This window comes from Anas platyrhynchos, chromosome 16 (assembly GCF_047663525.1).
Source record: "Anas platyrhynchos isolate ZD024472 breed Pekin duck chromosome 16, IASCAAS_PekinDuck_T2T, whole genome shotgun sequence".
NCBI classification, from domain to species: Eukaryota; Metazoa; Chordata; class Aves; order Anseriformes; family Anatidae; genus Anas; species Anas platyrhynchos.
This window is the reverse complement of record NC_092602.1, coordinates 2536140-2549094: the sequence shown is the minus strand read 5'-3', so window position 1 is coordinate 2549094 and position 12955 is coordinate 2536140. Positions and strand designations below refer to the sequence as shown.

The 12955-nt window shown below is 36.7% G+C and overlaps 1 protein-coding gene across 10 annotated transcripts in view; it reads right to left on the bottom strand.

Moving 5' to 3' along the window:
* The window catches only part of CLIP1 (CAP-Gly domain containing linker protein 1), a 65850-nt gene that overhangs the window by 24473 nt on the left and 28422 nt on the right, over window positions 1-12955 (bottom strand). For 4 of the 10 annotated variants that reach the window (XM_072024200.1, XM_027470159.3, XM_072024204.1 and 1 more), the window contains exons 6-11: window positions 11819-12016; window positions 11321-11424; window positions 9454-9514; window positions 8410-8442; window positions 4303-4407; window positions 350-1294 (exon numbers count right to left, since the gene is read on the bottom strand). In XM_072024200.1, the coding sequence (XP_071880301.1) occupies window positions 350-1294; window positions 4303-4407; window positions 8410-8442; window positions 9454-9514; window positions 11321-11424; window positions 11819-12016 (1446 nt within the window). The remainder of the gene's footprint in view (window positions 1-349; window positions 1295-4302; window positions 4408-8409; window positions 8443-9453; window positions 9515-11320; window positions 11425-11818; window positions 12017-12955) is intronic. The other 6 variants (XM_072024203.1, XM_038187231.2, XM_027470166.3 and 3 more) reach the window with 3 other exon arrangements.

The following is a 12955-nucleotide window of genomic DNA, read 5'->3' as shown; positions in this document are numbered from 1 at the left end:
TATTTCCAAACTTCCACCAAAGGTTAAAAATTTATATATGTGGGTTCTTCTCCCAAATAATCCAATAAAGTAATTTTCCATAACATAAAGTTTTCAGCAGAGGCCTCCATAAGTCTGCAGAAAGTACAGCAAGAAATTTTCTTTTGCTGAGTGGTGCAGACCAAGCAGAAAAACCTGTTTAGAGATCTGACCCACTTAACGCTTTCTCTACACCTCCTCAGATGGTACTAAGATACATTTCTAATACAAGTTTTTTTTTTTCTGTGATGAGTTTGCTATAGCAGTTTAGAACAATACAAATGTAAAATAAAAGTAAAGTAAAAATAAAAGGATGGATGTTGATACAAACCTTGCTACTTTCATCAACCTTTTCAGTCTCTAAATTCTGTATCTGTTTCTCAGCTGCCTCAAGCTGCTTGCTAAGTTTCTGGACTTCCAATTTACCTTCAGAATTGGCTTTCTGAAGTGCATCAAGGTCCAAAAGCTTTTCTTCAGAAGCTTTGATCTGTTGTGTAAGACTACCAATAACTTTGGTTTGTTCATTGCACTTGGCTTGCAGTACCTCTAGCTCCTTTACCTTTATTTCAGCTTCCTGTAATTTGTTTAAAGTGTCTTCCATTTCTACTAGATGCTGATCTTCCACACTTTCCAGTTTGGTCTTCAAGCTTTCCAGGTTTTGCTCTTTCTCCTCTGTAACTGCAATTAATTTTGCTTTCAGGGCTTCGATCTCTTTTAAATGATGAGACTTTTCATTTTCCTGCTTCAGCTTTAAATTTGACATTTCATTTTCATAGTCTAATTTAATCTTCTCAATTTGAGTCTTTAACTCTGCAAATTCTGCTGTTTGAGCCCCTACACCTTTGCTGAAAGAAACTTTTAGTTCTTCCATTGCTTGCTGATGGGAGGCAATTGCAGATTCCAGCTTTGATTTCCACAGCTCCGTTACATCTGAATTCTCCTTGTTGGCATGATCAAGCTTAGTTTTCAGTGATTCATTTTCTTTTGCCATTTTCTCATTTGAAGCTGAAAGTGATTTGATCTCTTTCCGGAGTGCTTCTTCACTGATTTCAAACTTCTCTTTCAGTGAATTCATCTCACTCTGATGTTCTTTGCCAACTGCTGCCATTTTTTCTTGCAAAGAACTTATTTCTTGTAACAACGAAAGAGAAGTATCCACATCATCAATGTGTTTACTAGACTCTAATCTCCCTCGAAGCTCAGCTACTTCCTTCACCCGCAATGCTAGATCTCTTTCTAGTTCCATGATGCGAGATTTTTCTGATACTGTGGCCACCTATGATTAACAGCATTTTAAGAAAAGAAGAAAGAATTAGAAAAGATATGTTTAATAGACACAGATGCTTAGACCACAGTGAAAAGAAATTACCAAGCATTGCAAACCAACATCAGTAGTGTATTCTTACCAGCATTTTGGATTATAATACCTCTGAGTTTCATTGCCAAATCCTATTTTTATGGAAGTGCTAAAGAAACATTAAGTAAAAGAAAATGCTGCTTTTATATGGAAGGCTGTGAAACCAAGACCAAGTGTTATTTCATTTATGTATAAACTATTGCTAAAAAAAGTACAGATGTCCATAACTTTGTGTTCTGTGCATACTAAATTTCACCTTTTGGGAGAACATATTTAAGTTGATTTTTCTGAAGTTATCTAGAAATAACAACTTGCTAAATAACAGCTTACAAACTATACTTACTTATGTTAAACACGTTTAACAAAATGTTTCTCAGAACCACTACAGAGCAGAACTGACAGAGGTAGGAGAATGCCCCAGGTCCCTGATTGTTGACATAATTGCTTCCACTTTCATTTTATGCTAGCTATGAGACTGTCAGTGAAAAACAAAGTTTTAGCCTACAAATGCTCTGAAACACCTTTTATATCCAATCCACTGGTGTCTCTCAAAAAAAGTGTCCTCACTTTATCTGAGCTTTACAACAGCTGTTGAAGAAACTTCTGGTATGGATAAACAACAAAGCCAGCACAATGATTTCTAATTGGGAGATCACTATGTCAGCCTTCTTATTACACCAACGTTCTGAAAAATTATTACTTACATGCAATTGCTTTTTAAAAGTACTTATTATAGACTACCTTCTTGGTTTTATAATATTCAGTCCTACCTTCGAGTCATGTGTGTGTGCATGATTATAAATATGCTTTCAAGAAGCATCAATCATACGTATTATGACACATATTCAAATGTCTATCCTGATCTAGTCAAAAGATCTAATACTCTGCATCTTCCTAATTAAAGAAAGTGGTTGGAATAGACAAAGACACATAGGGAGTATTATCTGAAGTGAGCAGTGCATAAATCATCACAGAAAAGCAATGGGATTATTTGAAAAGTACAAATACATAAACAAATAATTGAATTTTGAGTATCATACAAAAACTGTCAAGTGTTTATTTGCCTACTCTGCTATGGACAGAAATGAGAAAAATGTCTACAACTTCTCATCCTCTCTGGTGAAGAAACCATTTATGAACAGGGAAAAGGTAAAAAAATATTTTATGATCCTGCAGAAAAAAAAAAAAAAAAAAAAGATTCATAAGTAGAGAGCTAGAATTTCTTTCCAGCTGAACCCTGTGCTTTGTAAAATTTTAAATATTTGTGATGACCTTCAGCTTTGTTTGGAGGAAGATAACAGTATTAGCTTTTTTCTTCTGAGACAAAGAACAATGTAGTAACTAGAGGAAGTTCACACCTTGTCATGCAGAAAACTTGTCAGTTTGAGAAAAATGCAGAATGAAATTCACTGCCTCATTATATCCAGCGACCATGAAAGATTTAGGTTATGAAATGTACCATAAAAGAGCCAGTACTCATGGTTTATTTCCATGGCATTGCTCCACACTGAAAAGGTATCTGATTCATCACCTCTGGAAGCAGATTTACAGGTTTTCAGTAAGCAGACACCTAATAACCGAACCTGAATGGTGCCCTATTAAGTATCTCTTACATTATCTATTACTGGGTGTTCACTGTCTCTTTATAAAGATGCCACATACCAGAAACAATCAACAACGGCATCTTGAAGTAATATCGATATGCACTTATGTGTAAAGAATTTAGGACAAAAGGCACTTATAAACAATGGCATATCATTAGGTGTGACCTAGATTCCCTTTACATGGCTGGACCTGACAGAAGGGTACGGAAATACCACCTTCTGCTACTATTTAGCTACCATTTAGCTGACCTTGTTGAAATGCCCAGTAATACTGGGAAAACATTCAGTTCAACACAGGTGATCATTAGTGAATTCTTACTACAGCTGCAAGTTCCTTCTTCCCATTTTCTCTTTAGCAGCTGTAGTTAGGCTAGATGCCCACAGAATGACCCATGTTTGGAAGCGGTCAATGTTCTGCTATTCGCACAGTGAAGGAACCATCCCATCCTCCTCTCATGCTCCTAGCTTGTGGTCATCTCAGATTTCTTGGATTTGGCATTTCGTGAATTATTTATGAAGTACAAAATAAAAATTAAAATAAATAAATAAATTACACCACCAAAAGCTGTTCTGCCTTTGCTGTCAAATGAGCCCAGAGACATAATGCAATGTTAGAACATGTAGGCTTTTCTAAAAAGATGTGTGAAGAGCTGAGGTCAACCACAGCAGCCTTGTGGGCCTTGTTTCAAATAAAACTGAGTACAGTTAGCACGTCCCTAGCAAGAAAAAAAATCAGAAACATGCTGAAAATCTTAGGAATCAACATCAGCTAAACCTCTGTCTTGGGAAAAAGTATGTTTTGGGACTCAGTAATGTTTTGACAGGCAACAGTATTACTAATACTGCTGGATATCCCTGAAAAGATTGTGTCATGGGTAGAAAAAAAAGAACAAAAAAGGCACTGCAAACCTTGACTTAGCAGGTAGCACAGCCACTATTTAGGACCTCAGAAACCCAGCTCCCAAATTCTAAGTTAGTGTTAAAAAGCACTGGCAAAGTGGAACTTATTTCTTTTGGATATAATGAACTTTGCTATTTCTGCCACTTTTGAACTAGATTTAAGCATAATTTTTGCACTTTGAAATCATCTTACCTGAATTCTTCTGAAGAAATGAGTACACATATACAGGCATACACACACACACCACCGAAGCTCAAAATTAATGCTAATTTTTAAGAGTGTTCCAGCTACATCTATAGCAGGTACTGATCGTGGCAGGAGCAAGAATCTCTTTCAGCACGTGTTAAACCCAGCAGGCTGTGTCATCAGAAATCTTCCACAACACAAAGCAGTCTCGTTATTTAAATAGTGAAAACCATTACCCTAGTGTCTTCTAACTCCCTCTGGAGTTTGTCAGCTTTGGTCTTTTCAAAGAGCAGGCTCTGTTCAAGCTCCTTAATGCGGGCATGCTCCAGTTTGGTCTGCGTCTGTTAGTGAAAAGGGAAAGGAAGAGAACACAACGGTGCCACCATCACATGCCAGCACACAAGGAGGGAGCCACATGCAGGCCGTGCTGCCAGAATCTTCTATCAATGATGAGCAGAGAAGATGCAGTGGATAAAATGAACAGGGAAATGCTATGGATGAGAAAGATGGACTGAAAAGTGTAAATGGACTGATGTGTAAAAAATAAAAAATAAATCACAAACGAAGAAGTATGAACAAAAACGTTTCATGCAGCCAAGTAGAAGTTATTTATCAGTACATGAAGTTTTCAGCACAAATTAGAATAGTTATGAAAAAGTATATATAAATATATATACACCTGTTCTAAGAGGATGATATGTCCCTTTCCTCGTCATCCCACTAACTTTTTTTAATGCATTGGGCTTATTTTTAAATGATTTAATTATGAACCAGGGGAGAATTCACTACCGAAGCTCATGTAATGAATTTCTTTTTTTTTTTTTTTTTTAAAGCAATAGTAGCTGCATCTCAAGTCTTAGCCATAAAATCTTTTTGGTCAAGATAGGGAACACTAAGGTTCACTTTTCACTAGGGTATGAATTATTTCAATAGAAATATAAAGAATGTGGTTGCCTATAACTGCAGAACCCTCTTAGTTTATCCCTCTCCTCCTCTTCCAAAAGAAAGCAAGCAACAAATAAGATTCTCCAAAACCAGGGGAAAAAGTGAATTAGCCTGGTTGTTCCATAATTGCTGAAGCCTAAATGCATTGAACAAGATGTAAAAGTAATAAGATTTAAAAAATAAATTGTAATTCTCATAGGTTCCTAAAAAGCACAGAAAGTACATGTAACGAAGTAAGCAGGCACCTCCTGCCTTTTGGTTAAAAAGGGATAGATTTTTTTTTTTTCTTTTAGCAAGAACACAGAACATCAGTAAACTTGATACCTAGGCTCCAAGATGCCCCCAAGAGAGCTTGAAGTTCGAGAGATGCAAGTAAAGTCCAGCAGTTAGTTCATATCTGACCTGCACCACTGAAATGGGGAACAGGGGTGAGTGTGTGTGTGCACACGTGGGTGGAATAGAAAGAAGTAATACAGAGTTATTTCTGAAATGCTGAGATCCAAGTATTGTGTCAATCTTGACTGGTCACTGTTAGCGTAAATGTATGAAACAATCCAAATTAAAAGTATTCTGAAAGTGTACTGTTGCTTCACGTGTCTTTTCCAAAAAAAGAGCAGCTTAAGGAGCTTGCCCACATCAAGAGTAAGGTGGATCTCCAGAAAAAAGACTGAATGAAGTTCTGTCTGGTTATGCTAAGATGTGATTAAGAGCCCAAGAAGTTGCATCCATCAGCCTTGAAGAAAGTTCTCTAGCTTCAGCAATTACTTTACTACAGAACAAGTAGTAAAGTAGTAAACAGGTAGTAAAGTAGTACACAGTAACCCCCAAGCCTTATGAACTGCTTTTAGTAGAGGAGAGTCCTGCAGCCTGAAAAGCTACCCATTGAACACTGGGTTGAAAGAATCCAAAAGGAAGGAAGAGCATGAATCATTCCAAAGCCACACTGCTGCCAAACCCACAGCACAGCAGCGTGCACACAGCTGGCAGGACACTGCTGTTTCTCTGATCTTTGCAAATGCTATTTAAATATCCCTACAGAACTGTGTTATTTATAGAGGGACAAGCTGATTAGTACTGCCTCCAAGCCAGCAGTTAAAGATCCTAGGCAGTCTCTGCAGAGAAGGTGAGATAGGGACGAAACTCTTGTTTTGCTCCAGGCCTGTTCTCTAATCACAGTATTCCTTCTGACAGCACCAAGTTATCTTCCTCTCCCAAAGCATGTAGACATCTGGTGGTTTCAGTTTTTTTAAACATTTTTCCAGCTGAAAAAAGAGTTGGCTGTTTTACTATGCAGTTACTAGATCTAAAACACTAAATCCCTAAAGCATTAAAACTTGCTTCTTAGATTTGTTCTGGTTTTGGTATTCCATAGAGGATTTGTTTCTGTATCAGTGGAAGATATTCAGTGTATACAAGGAAAAAACAAAACAAACCACAAACATAGAACATGAGAACATGGGTTATTGTTTTTGTCTCTCACAGCCTTCAAAAACTAAAGTAAATGTTCTAAAAGAAATAAATATTCTTACAAGTGGCCATAAATCAGCCCCCTCTCTCAGACTGATTAGTATGACTTCTGTTCTACAACAAAATTATGTCTGAAAACAAATCTATTTTTAAAAATTGAATATTCATGCCTTTCTTGCTCTAAATCCCATTAGGGATTTATTAGAAAACAAGCCCCAAACCTGATAGCTGCAGAATTCTCTTTGCATCACATTGCAAACTATGCTACCTTAAGACCTGCTATACTATACATAAAAAACAAAATACTTTGATCATTAATCTTATTGACATTGCTTTAATACTGCAAGGATCAAATATACCATCATCTATGATGATTTCATGATTACCATTTTTAACCCCTACCTCTTATATATTACAGAGAAGAATAAAATTCTACCAAAAATAAAATAAAAAACTAAAAATTAAAAAGAGAAATGTCTAAAAGATTGTGTTCCTCTGAGGAAAGCCAGAGCACAGTAAGCTGAAAAGAGGAGAGTACTGTAAAAAGAAAAAAAGAATTTGATTTTAAACCTCAAATTGAATGGAAAATAAAAACAAAAAGCAAGCAAACAAAACCCACAAAGCATCTTCCCCTTCTCCAAAGCTTCACAGTTAGATTAAGAGAGGGGGAAATGGGACAAGCCTTACTCTGGCTTGAACCCTAAAGAGTTCCACTAAAATTGAATGTCAGGAGGCAGTCATTGGTTATTTTCAGCATTTATTTATTCTAGCTACACTTTCACTTCAAAATAAACCTTCAGTTAAGTTCTCCATCTACAGGTAAAACTGTGAAATTGTGCTGAGGCCATAAAAGCTGATAACTGATTCTAGAATAGGGGCAAGATGACATTCAGTTCCTTCGTGCTGGGATAACAACCACAGAACACGATAGATTATGAAGCATTATCCTGGAAACTAAGTGATCACCCAGTTCTCCAAAGAGTGAAGACGTCCATTTTTATGGAGAAATTAGAACAGGGAAATAAGGAGTAAAGATAGGATTAAACAAGGAGTGCACAAAACGAGAGAAAGGAAGGGCACATGCAGATTTACTTCTAACACACCGTGAGCCTGATTGGAAGAATAGAGGAGACCCGGATCGCTGAAGTAGCTTCGCAAAAGCAACACCTAAGAATGCACAGCAGGAAACCAGTTTTAGTCTTGAGAACTTCCTATCTTGGCTGGGGATGCAGCAGAGGAGGCAGCCTGTGATAATTTTGCCTAAATCCAATCAAAGAGAGGGCTTTTAAATTCCACTATTCTGAGCTAAGGAAGCAAGAGGGCTGCTTTAATGTCTTGTAAGGCGATTTCTGCTATCCATTTACATATATTTTTCCTGCATAATTCAAAGGGAAGCTACAGTAAAATAGACAGCTTTAAAACGTCTTAAAAAATAGCGTGCAATCATCTCTCCCCTTAGCATTTTATGAAAAAAAAAATCAGGGGAGGTAGGGAACATACCATTTTTTCCCTCAGAAAAATTAATTGGCCAGATGCAAACTGCATCTATTGAACAGCAGTAGGAGCTCATAGGAAACAGCGCAGGATTTTGTGAAGAGAGCAACTAAAATCCTACATAGAAATGAAAGACATTTCAAGATCCAGGACAGTCGTTTTCTACAAGCTCCTATGCTCTCCAATTAGGTGCAGAGTTTTTGCCCATAAAGAATTCTAATGACACATTTGCCCTCTCTACAGTTAATGGGGATTACAACGTTTAGTCATTACACACATTCTTTTTGATAAACGTAATTGCTCTGAAAGCAACATGCACACAAATACTAGAGTCAATGTTTCAATAACAGATTATGCAGTTAGTGAATAAGTATAAGCATTTTCTGCACACAATCTGTTAACATGGGATGTCTCTGCACATTGAAGTGCCCTCTTACATTTTCTGGATCTTCCGAAATCTGCCTCTTTCGCTATCAGTAAAATTAAAAAAAAAACAAAAACAAACAAAAATATTTCACCTGAAGACTTAGCACTATCATTCCAACACAAACATCAGGATACATCTCATTATCTTGTATTAATTTTAAATTCTTGAAGCTATGCAGCCTGACAAACCAGACTCTTTAACATGGTCTGCCAGGACTATCCGGTGAGTTAACAAAAAATAGAAAACTATAAGTTTCCATGGACTAAATAATAAAAGGAGCATTCTATGAAGAGTCTAGATAGGTATCTTAAAATGAATGGAAGACTAAAATAAAAGAAATGTTATATGAAATGAATCACTTTCATAAGGCTAGCACTTTAACCGTGAAGGGTTCACAGGGACACAAGTCAATTAACTTCGTTCTCTATACTGTGCAAGAGTCTAATATTTTTCAGATTAAACAACAAATAGAGTAGAACAACTAATATTTTGCTTTTTAATTTGAAATTTGGGATAAAAATTGGAAGTGTTCAAGTAATTAAGAGCAATTCTTCACTAAATGTTTCCTAACCTCATTGCATAATAACATACTATTATAATGAACACGTGAATAGCTGTTTAGATTTTGGGTACAACTCTCCTGACAGAATTATTTTTTTTAATAAATCTTCCATTAGAAGACATTAGAAAAAATAGTAAGATATAAAATAATATAAAATATCAAAAATTAATTTTCAATTACATTATTTTCACTTAAATTATTTAATTGTTTTCAATTAAATTATTCTAAACAACTATTGCCATTCTACAGCAGAACCCTTGCTAAAGTGTATAACTGAATTAAAGGTGCAATCCCGTAATTCCAGGGTGGTTAGCTTACTCAGGGACTGCAGAAATGGGAATTACTTTGATGTGCTTTGCATACTCTAGGACCAGGATTGCATCTCTTAATCATTCCTGCCACCATCTTCCAGAGAACAGTCCAATTCGGATGAACTGGTTGCATTTTTGTGTCCTACTATATATAGTGTTTGCAAAGCTGAAGCTATTTTACCTCTAGGTCTCCTTTGGTAATGGATTCTTCTTCCACACGGAACTGAAGGTCTTCAACTTTCCTGTGGGGATAATTCATTAAAATTCAGATAACTTTGAAAGAAACTGCTTTGAAACTGTTTTCAATGGAAAACTGCCAGCAAACTGCTAGAAACATTAAGACATGAGAAGTATTTCACAAAGAACATTGGTGAGAAGGAAAGACACAGCCTTTAAAGAGCAAGCTCTGACAAAGGCAGCTTCCTACAGCTGTATGAGGAAAGTACTTGGTAATTTTCTGAGGAGTTAAAAAGAAAACCTCTGTCAATGTTGTTTCTCTTAGTCCTTCACCCTTCTGCACACATTCTGCATATTCTGCCATTAAGCTAAGAAACAGAAAGCTAGGAAACATCCAAGATTCCCAAGAGCTTTCTGGTAGTGCACTGGTCCACTCACATCAAAAGTCTAGCATAGACAAGCACATTATTAGCTGTCAAGATGAACTGCGAGATACAGACTGGGAGTGCATGCAGGAACACAGATAACAGCTTGCCTTGTTCATACAGCAGTTTTAGAGTGGGAAGACAGAGGTGAGAAGATGGTAACTGACCTAAAATTTTTAAAAAGCTATTTCCTCCCTTCCCTTTATCTAGTATGCCCCAATGAACAAGAGGCCAGATCTCCTCCTTTCAACATAGTAAGATGGGGCAAAGGAAGAGACAAGCATGCCTTCTTTCCTTTGAATTGCACATGCTGGTGCCTGGAGCTTGGCTGGCAGGTGTAGAAATCATTACATCAAAGGGAGTTACAAGTGACAGATGTCTGAAACAAAAGGACAGTAAGAACTTGTGATTGTCTCACCCCTATGCTTTGGGAAACAGATGATTAAAGATTATTTGACTCCAAGTTACTGCTGAGACTGACTTGAATACATATCACAAGAAGCTTTCAAAGTAAACAAACCTAGAGTGGCTAGGAGGAAGGAGAAATATTACACTGCTGAAGCCATGAAATGTTTTCCTGGCTGTTAGACGTCACTTCAGTTAATGGGTAGCAGGCAGACACAGCAGCACTGTTATGCTGCTTAGCAACATGCTGAAGGTGAGCTCAAGGCCATGAAGGATTGCGGTGAAATAGACCCCCACTGACCTGGCATTCAGTGAAAAGAGGTTTACAGCCAGGCTACCAGAGGTGCTGCAAAGCTTTTTAAAATTATTTTTATTTTTACTTATTATTAAATTAAACAAACAAACAAAACATTGCATTATTTTGTAGAGGTTATACAAATAATTTTATTCCTAACTGCACTGTTTATTTTGCAAATTCATTACAAGTGAGTCCCCCCCAAAAAAGGGAGCATGAAAACTGTAATGGAATTACCCAGGGTTTACCATTGGATCTTCTTGTCTGTGTTTTCCAGTTGTAGGGAAGCCTTTCAGAGAGGTTGACATCTGACTAATTCCCAGGGAGTACACAAGCCTACAGCAGACTCACAATGGGTTTCCAAATAGACTCTCACAAAAGCATTCGGAATCCAATATAGCCTCCAATATAGACTCCAAACAGTCCACTTTAGATTGTCTCCCAACGAATGCCATATGCTAAGTCTGAGTAGTTAGTCAATCACAGAATACCTCAAAAACATTTAATTCCCTCTTCCAGCTGTAACACATGACAGTATAATTTTCTTTGGCTGTATTATACAGCTATAGCTTTTCTCCCTCCCTAAATTTAAGAGTTGATGTTAGTATTAATTTTTAGAAACTGTAATATGGTTTTGTACAATAACTGCCCATATCTGCATTATTAAAATTTGTTACTACATTATTTACTTTTAGTGCAAAGTTTGTTTTTTATCAGTTATACTAATGAAGACGATTTTGGGTTACCTTTTCTCTTCCTCTAGCTGATTGAGAAGCTCCACTTTCTCCCTATCAGCAGCTTCCACCATAGCTCGTAGCTGGTCCATTTTTGCTTCCATCTCCAGTACATGCTAATTAGAAGGAATAAGAACAAAATGTAAGTTGGACAATACATGAATTTTTTTCCAGGTTATGTATCTGTACCTCAGTAATCACAATTTGGTAAAGTGATAGGCCAAGGGAGAATAATATTATATTGAAATATGCATATAACAGAAAAAAAAAAAAAAAGAAGCATTGCTTCTTGACACATGAAGAGAAGTTGAACCAAAATTCATTAAATTACACAGATTTGCTATCTTACCAAGCTAAAGCTCCCACAGGGAAGATCTCATAGGTATAGACTATTATACTTTTGGAACACTACCTCTTGCTCCCAGACCTTTTCAGTAAGAAGATACAATTTGAGGAATGAAGTCAATTGTCTTAAAGGCTCTGTTGTAAGAACAATAGCATTGATCTTACCCGATCGTGTCCATCTCGAACAAGTGCTAATTCTTGCTCTATTTCCCCTACGTGACTGGTTGCTTTTGCAACTTCTGCCCTCTCCAGGTCCCTTTCTGCCAGGAGCTGTTCAATATGTTGCTGCTTCTCCTTCAGTGCCTCCTGTAGGGCTGTGGTACCAGAAATTTTTCTTGCATACCGGGAGGATGTTTCTGTCAACTTCACAAAGTAGGAAAGTTAAAAATCGTCCTGTATCAAGCAAAAACCAGGGATATCTCCAGACTCTACAAACATTGTGTTAGTAAAACAAACGTTTTCTGTAACCTACTGTACCTTCTCCTTTAGGATTTTTATTAAAGAAAAATATTTTTCTTGCTTTTACATTTAAATTACTTCATTTTCTAGAATCCAACCATGGCCATACCTATGCAGTATGTTGGTTTTGTAGCAATCAGCAGGCAGTGTGTAGGAGACAGAAGGCTAAATGAAAACAAAAGGCTGGCCTCAGTCTAAGGCAGGTTTGGTAGACTCACACAAAGGCTAGCTTATTAGCTTTCTAAGCACCTTTTGCATTAAAAAAAAAAAAGGCACCTTTACAGCAAGTTAATAACATTGTCACTCTAGTTACCTAGTCATTATCTTGGGTCACCAGCGAAGGCATAACATTTCCAAATGCTCTATCAAAAGCTTTTGGATCTCCAACTAGCATTTCATGTCTCTACTATGGGAGTAAAACATTCAGGGTCAAAGGCATTTACCTTGACTTAAAAAGCCAGCCTTACAGCTAAAACCTTGTGAAGATGTATATTTGGTATCTGATTAAAACATATATTTATATCCTTGGAATTAAATTACTTCTGGAAAAAAATAAAATAAAAATCTGAAGGATTAAACTTTAAAGAGAATAGATAAAAATGAATCAAACTGGAAAACTATAGCTAAAATGAACCTTAAGATTTTTCTTGACCTTGCATGATCTCTGCTCCACTGAATGGAACCAGTGCCAGTGAAAATTCATCATGGCCCTGTCTTCTACTTCCTCAAGAGTTTTTGAGCTAGAAGGGAAAGTAAATAAACTGAAATTATGTAGTAATAGTGAGCAAGAGTTGTGAAAACAGCAAAAACTGAATCAAGAAATCTGATACAGCTTATAAAAAC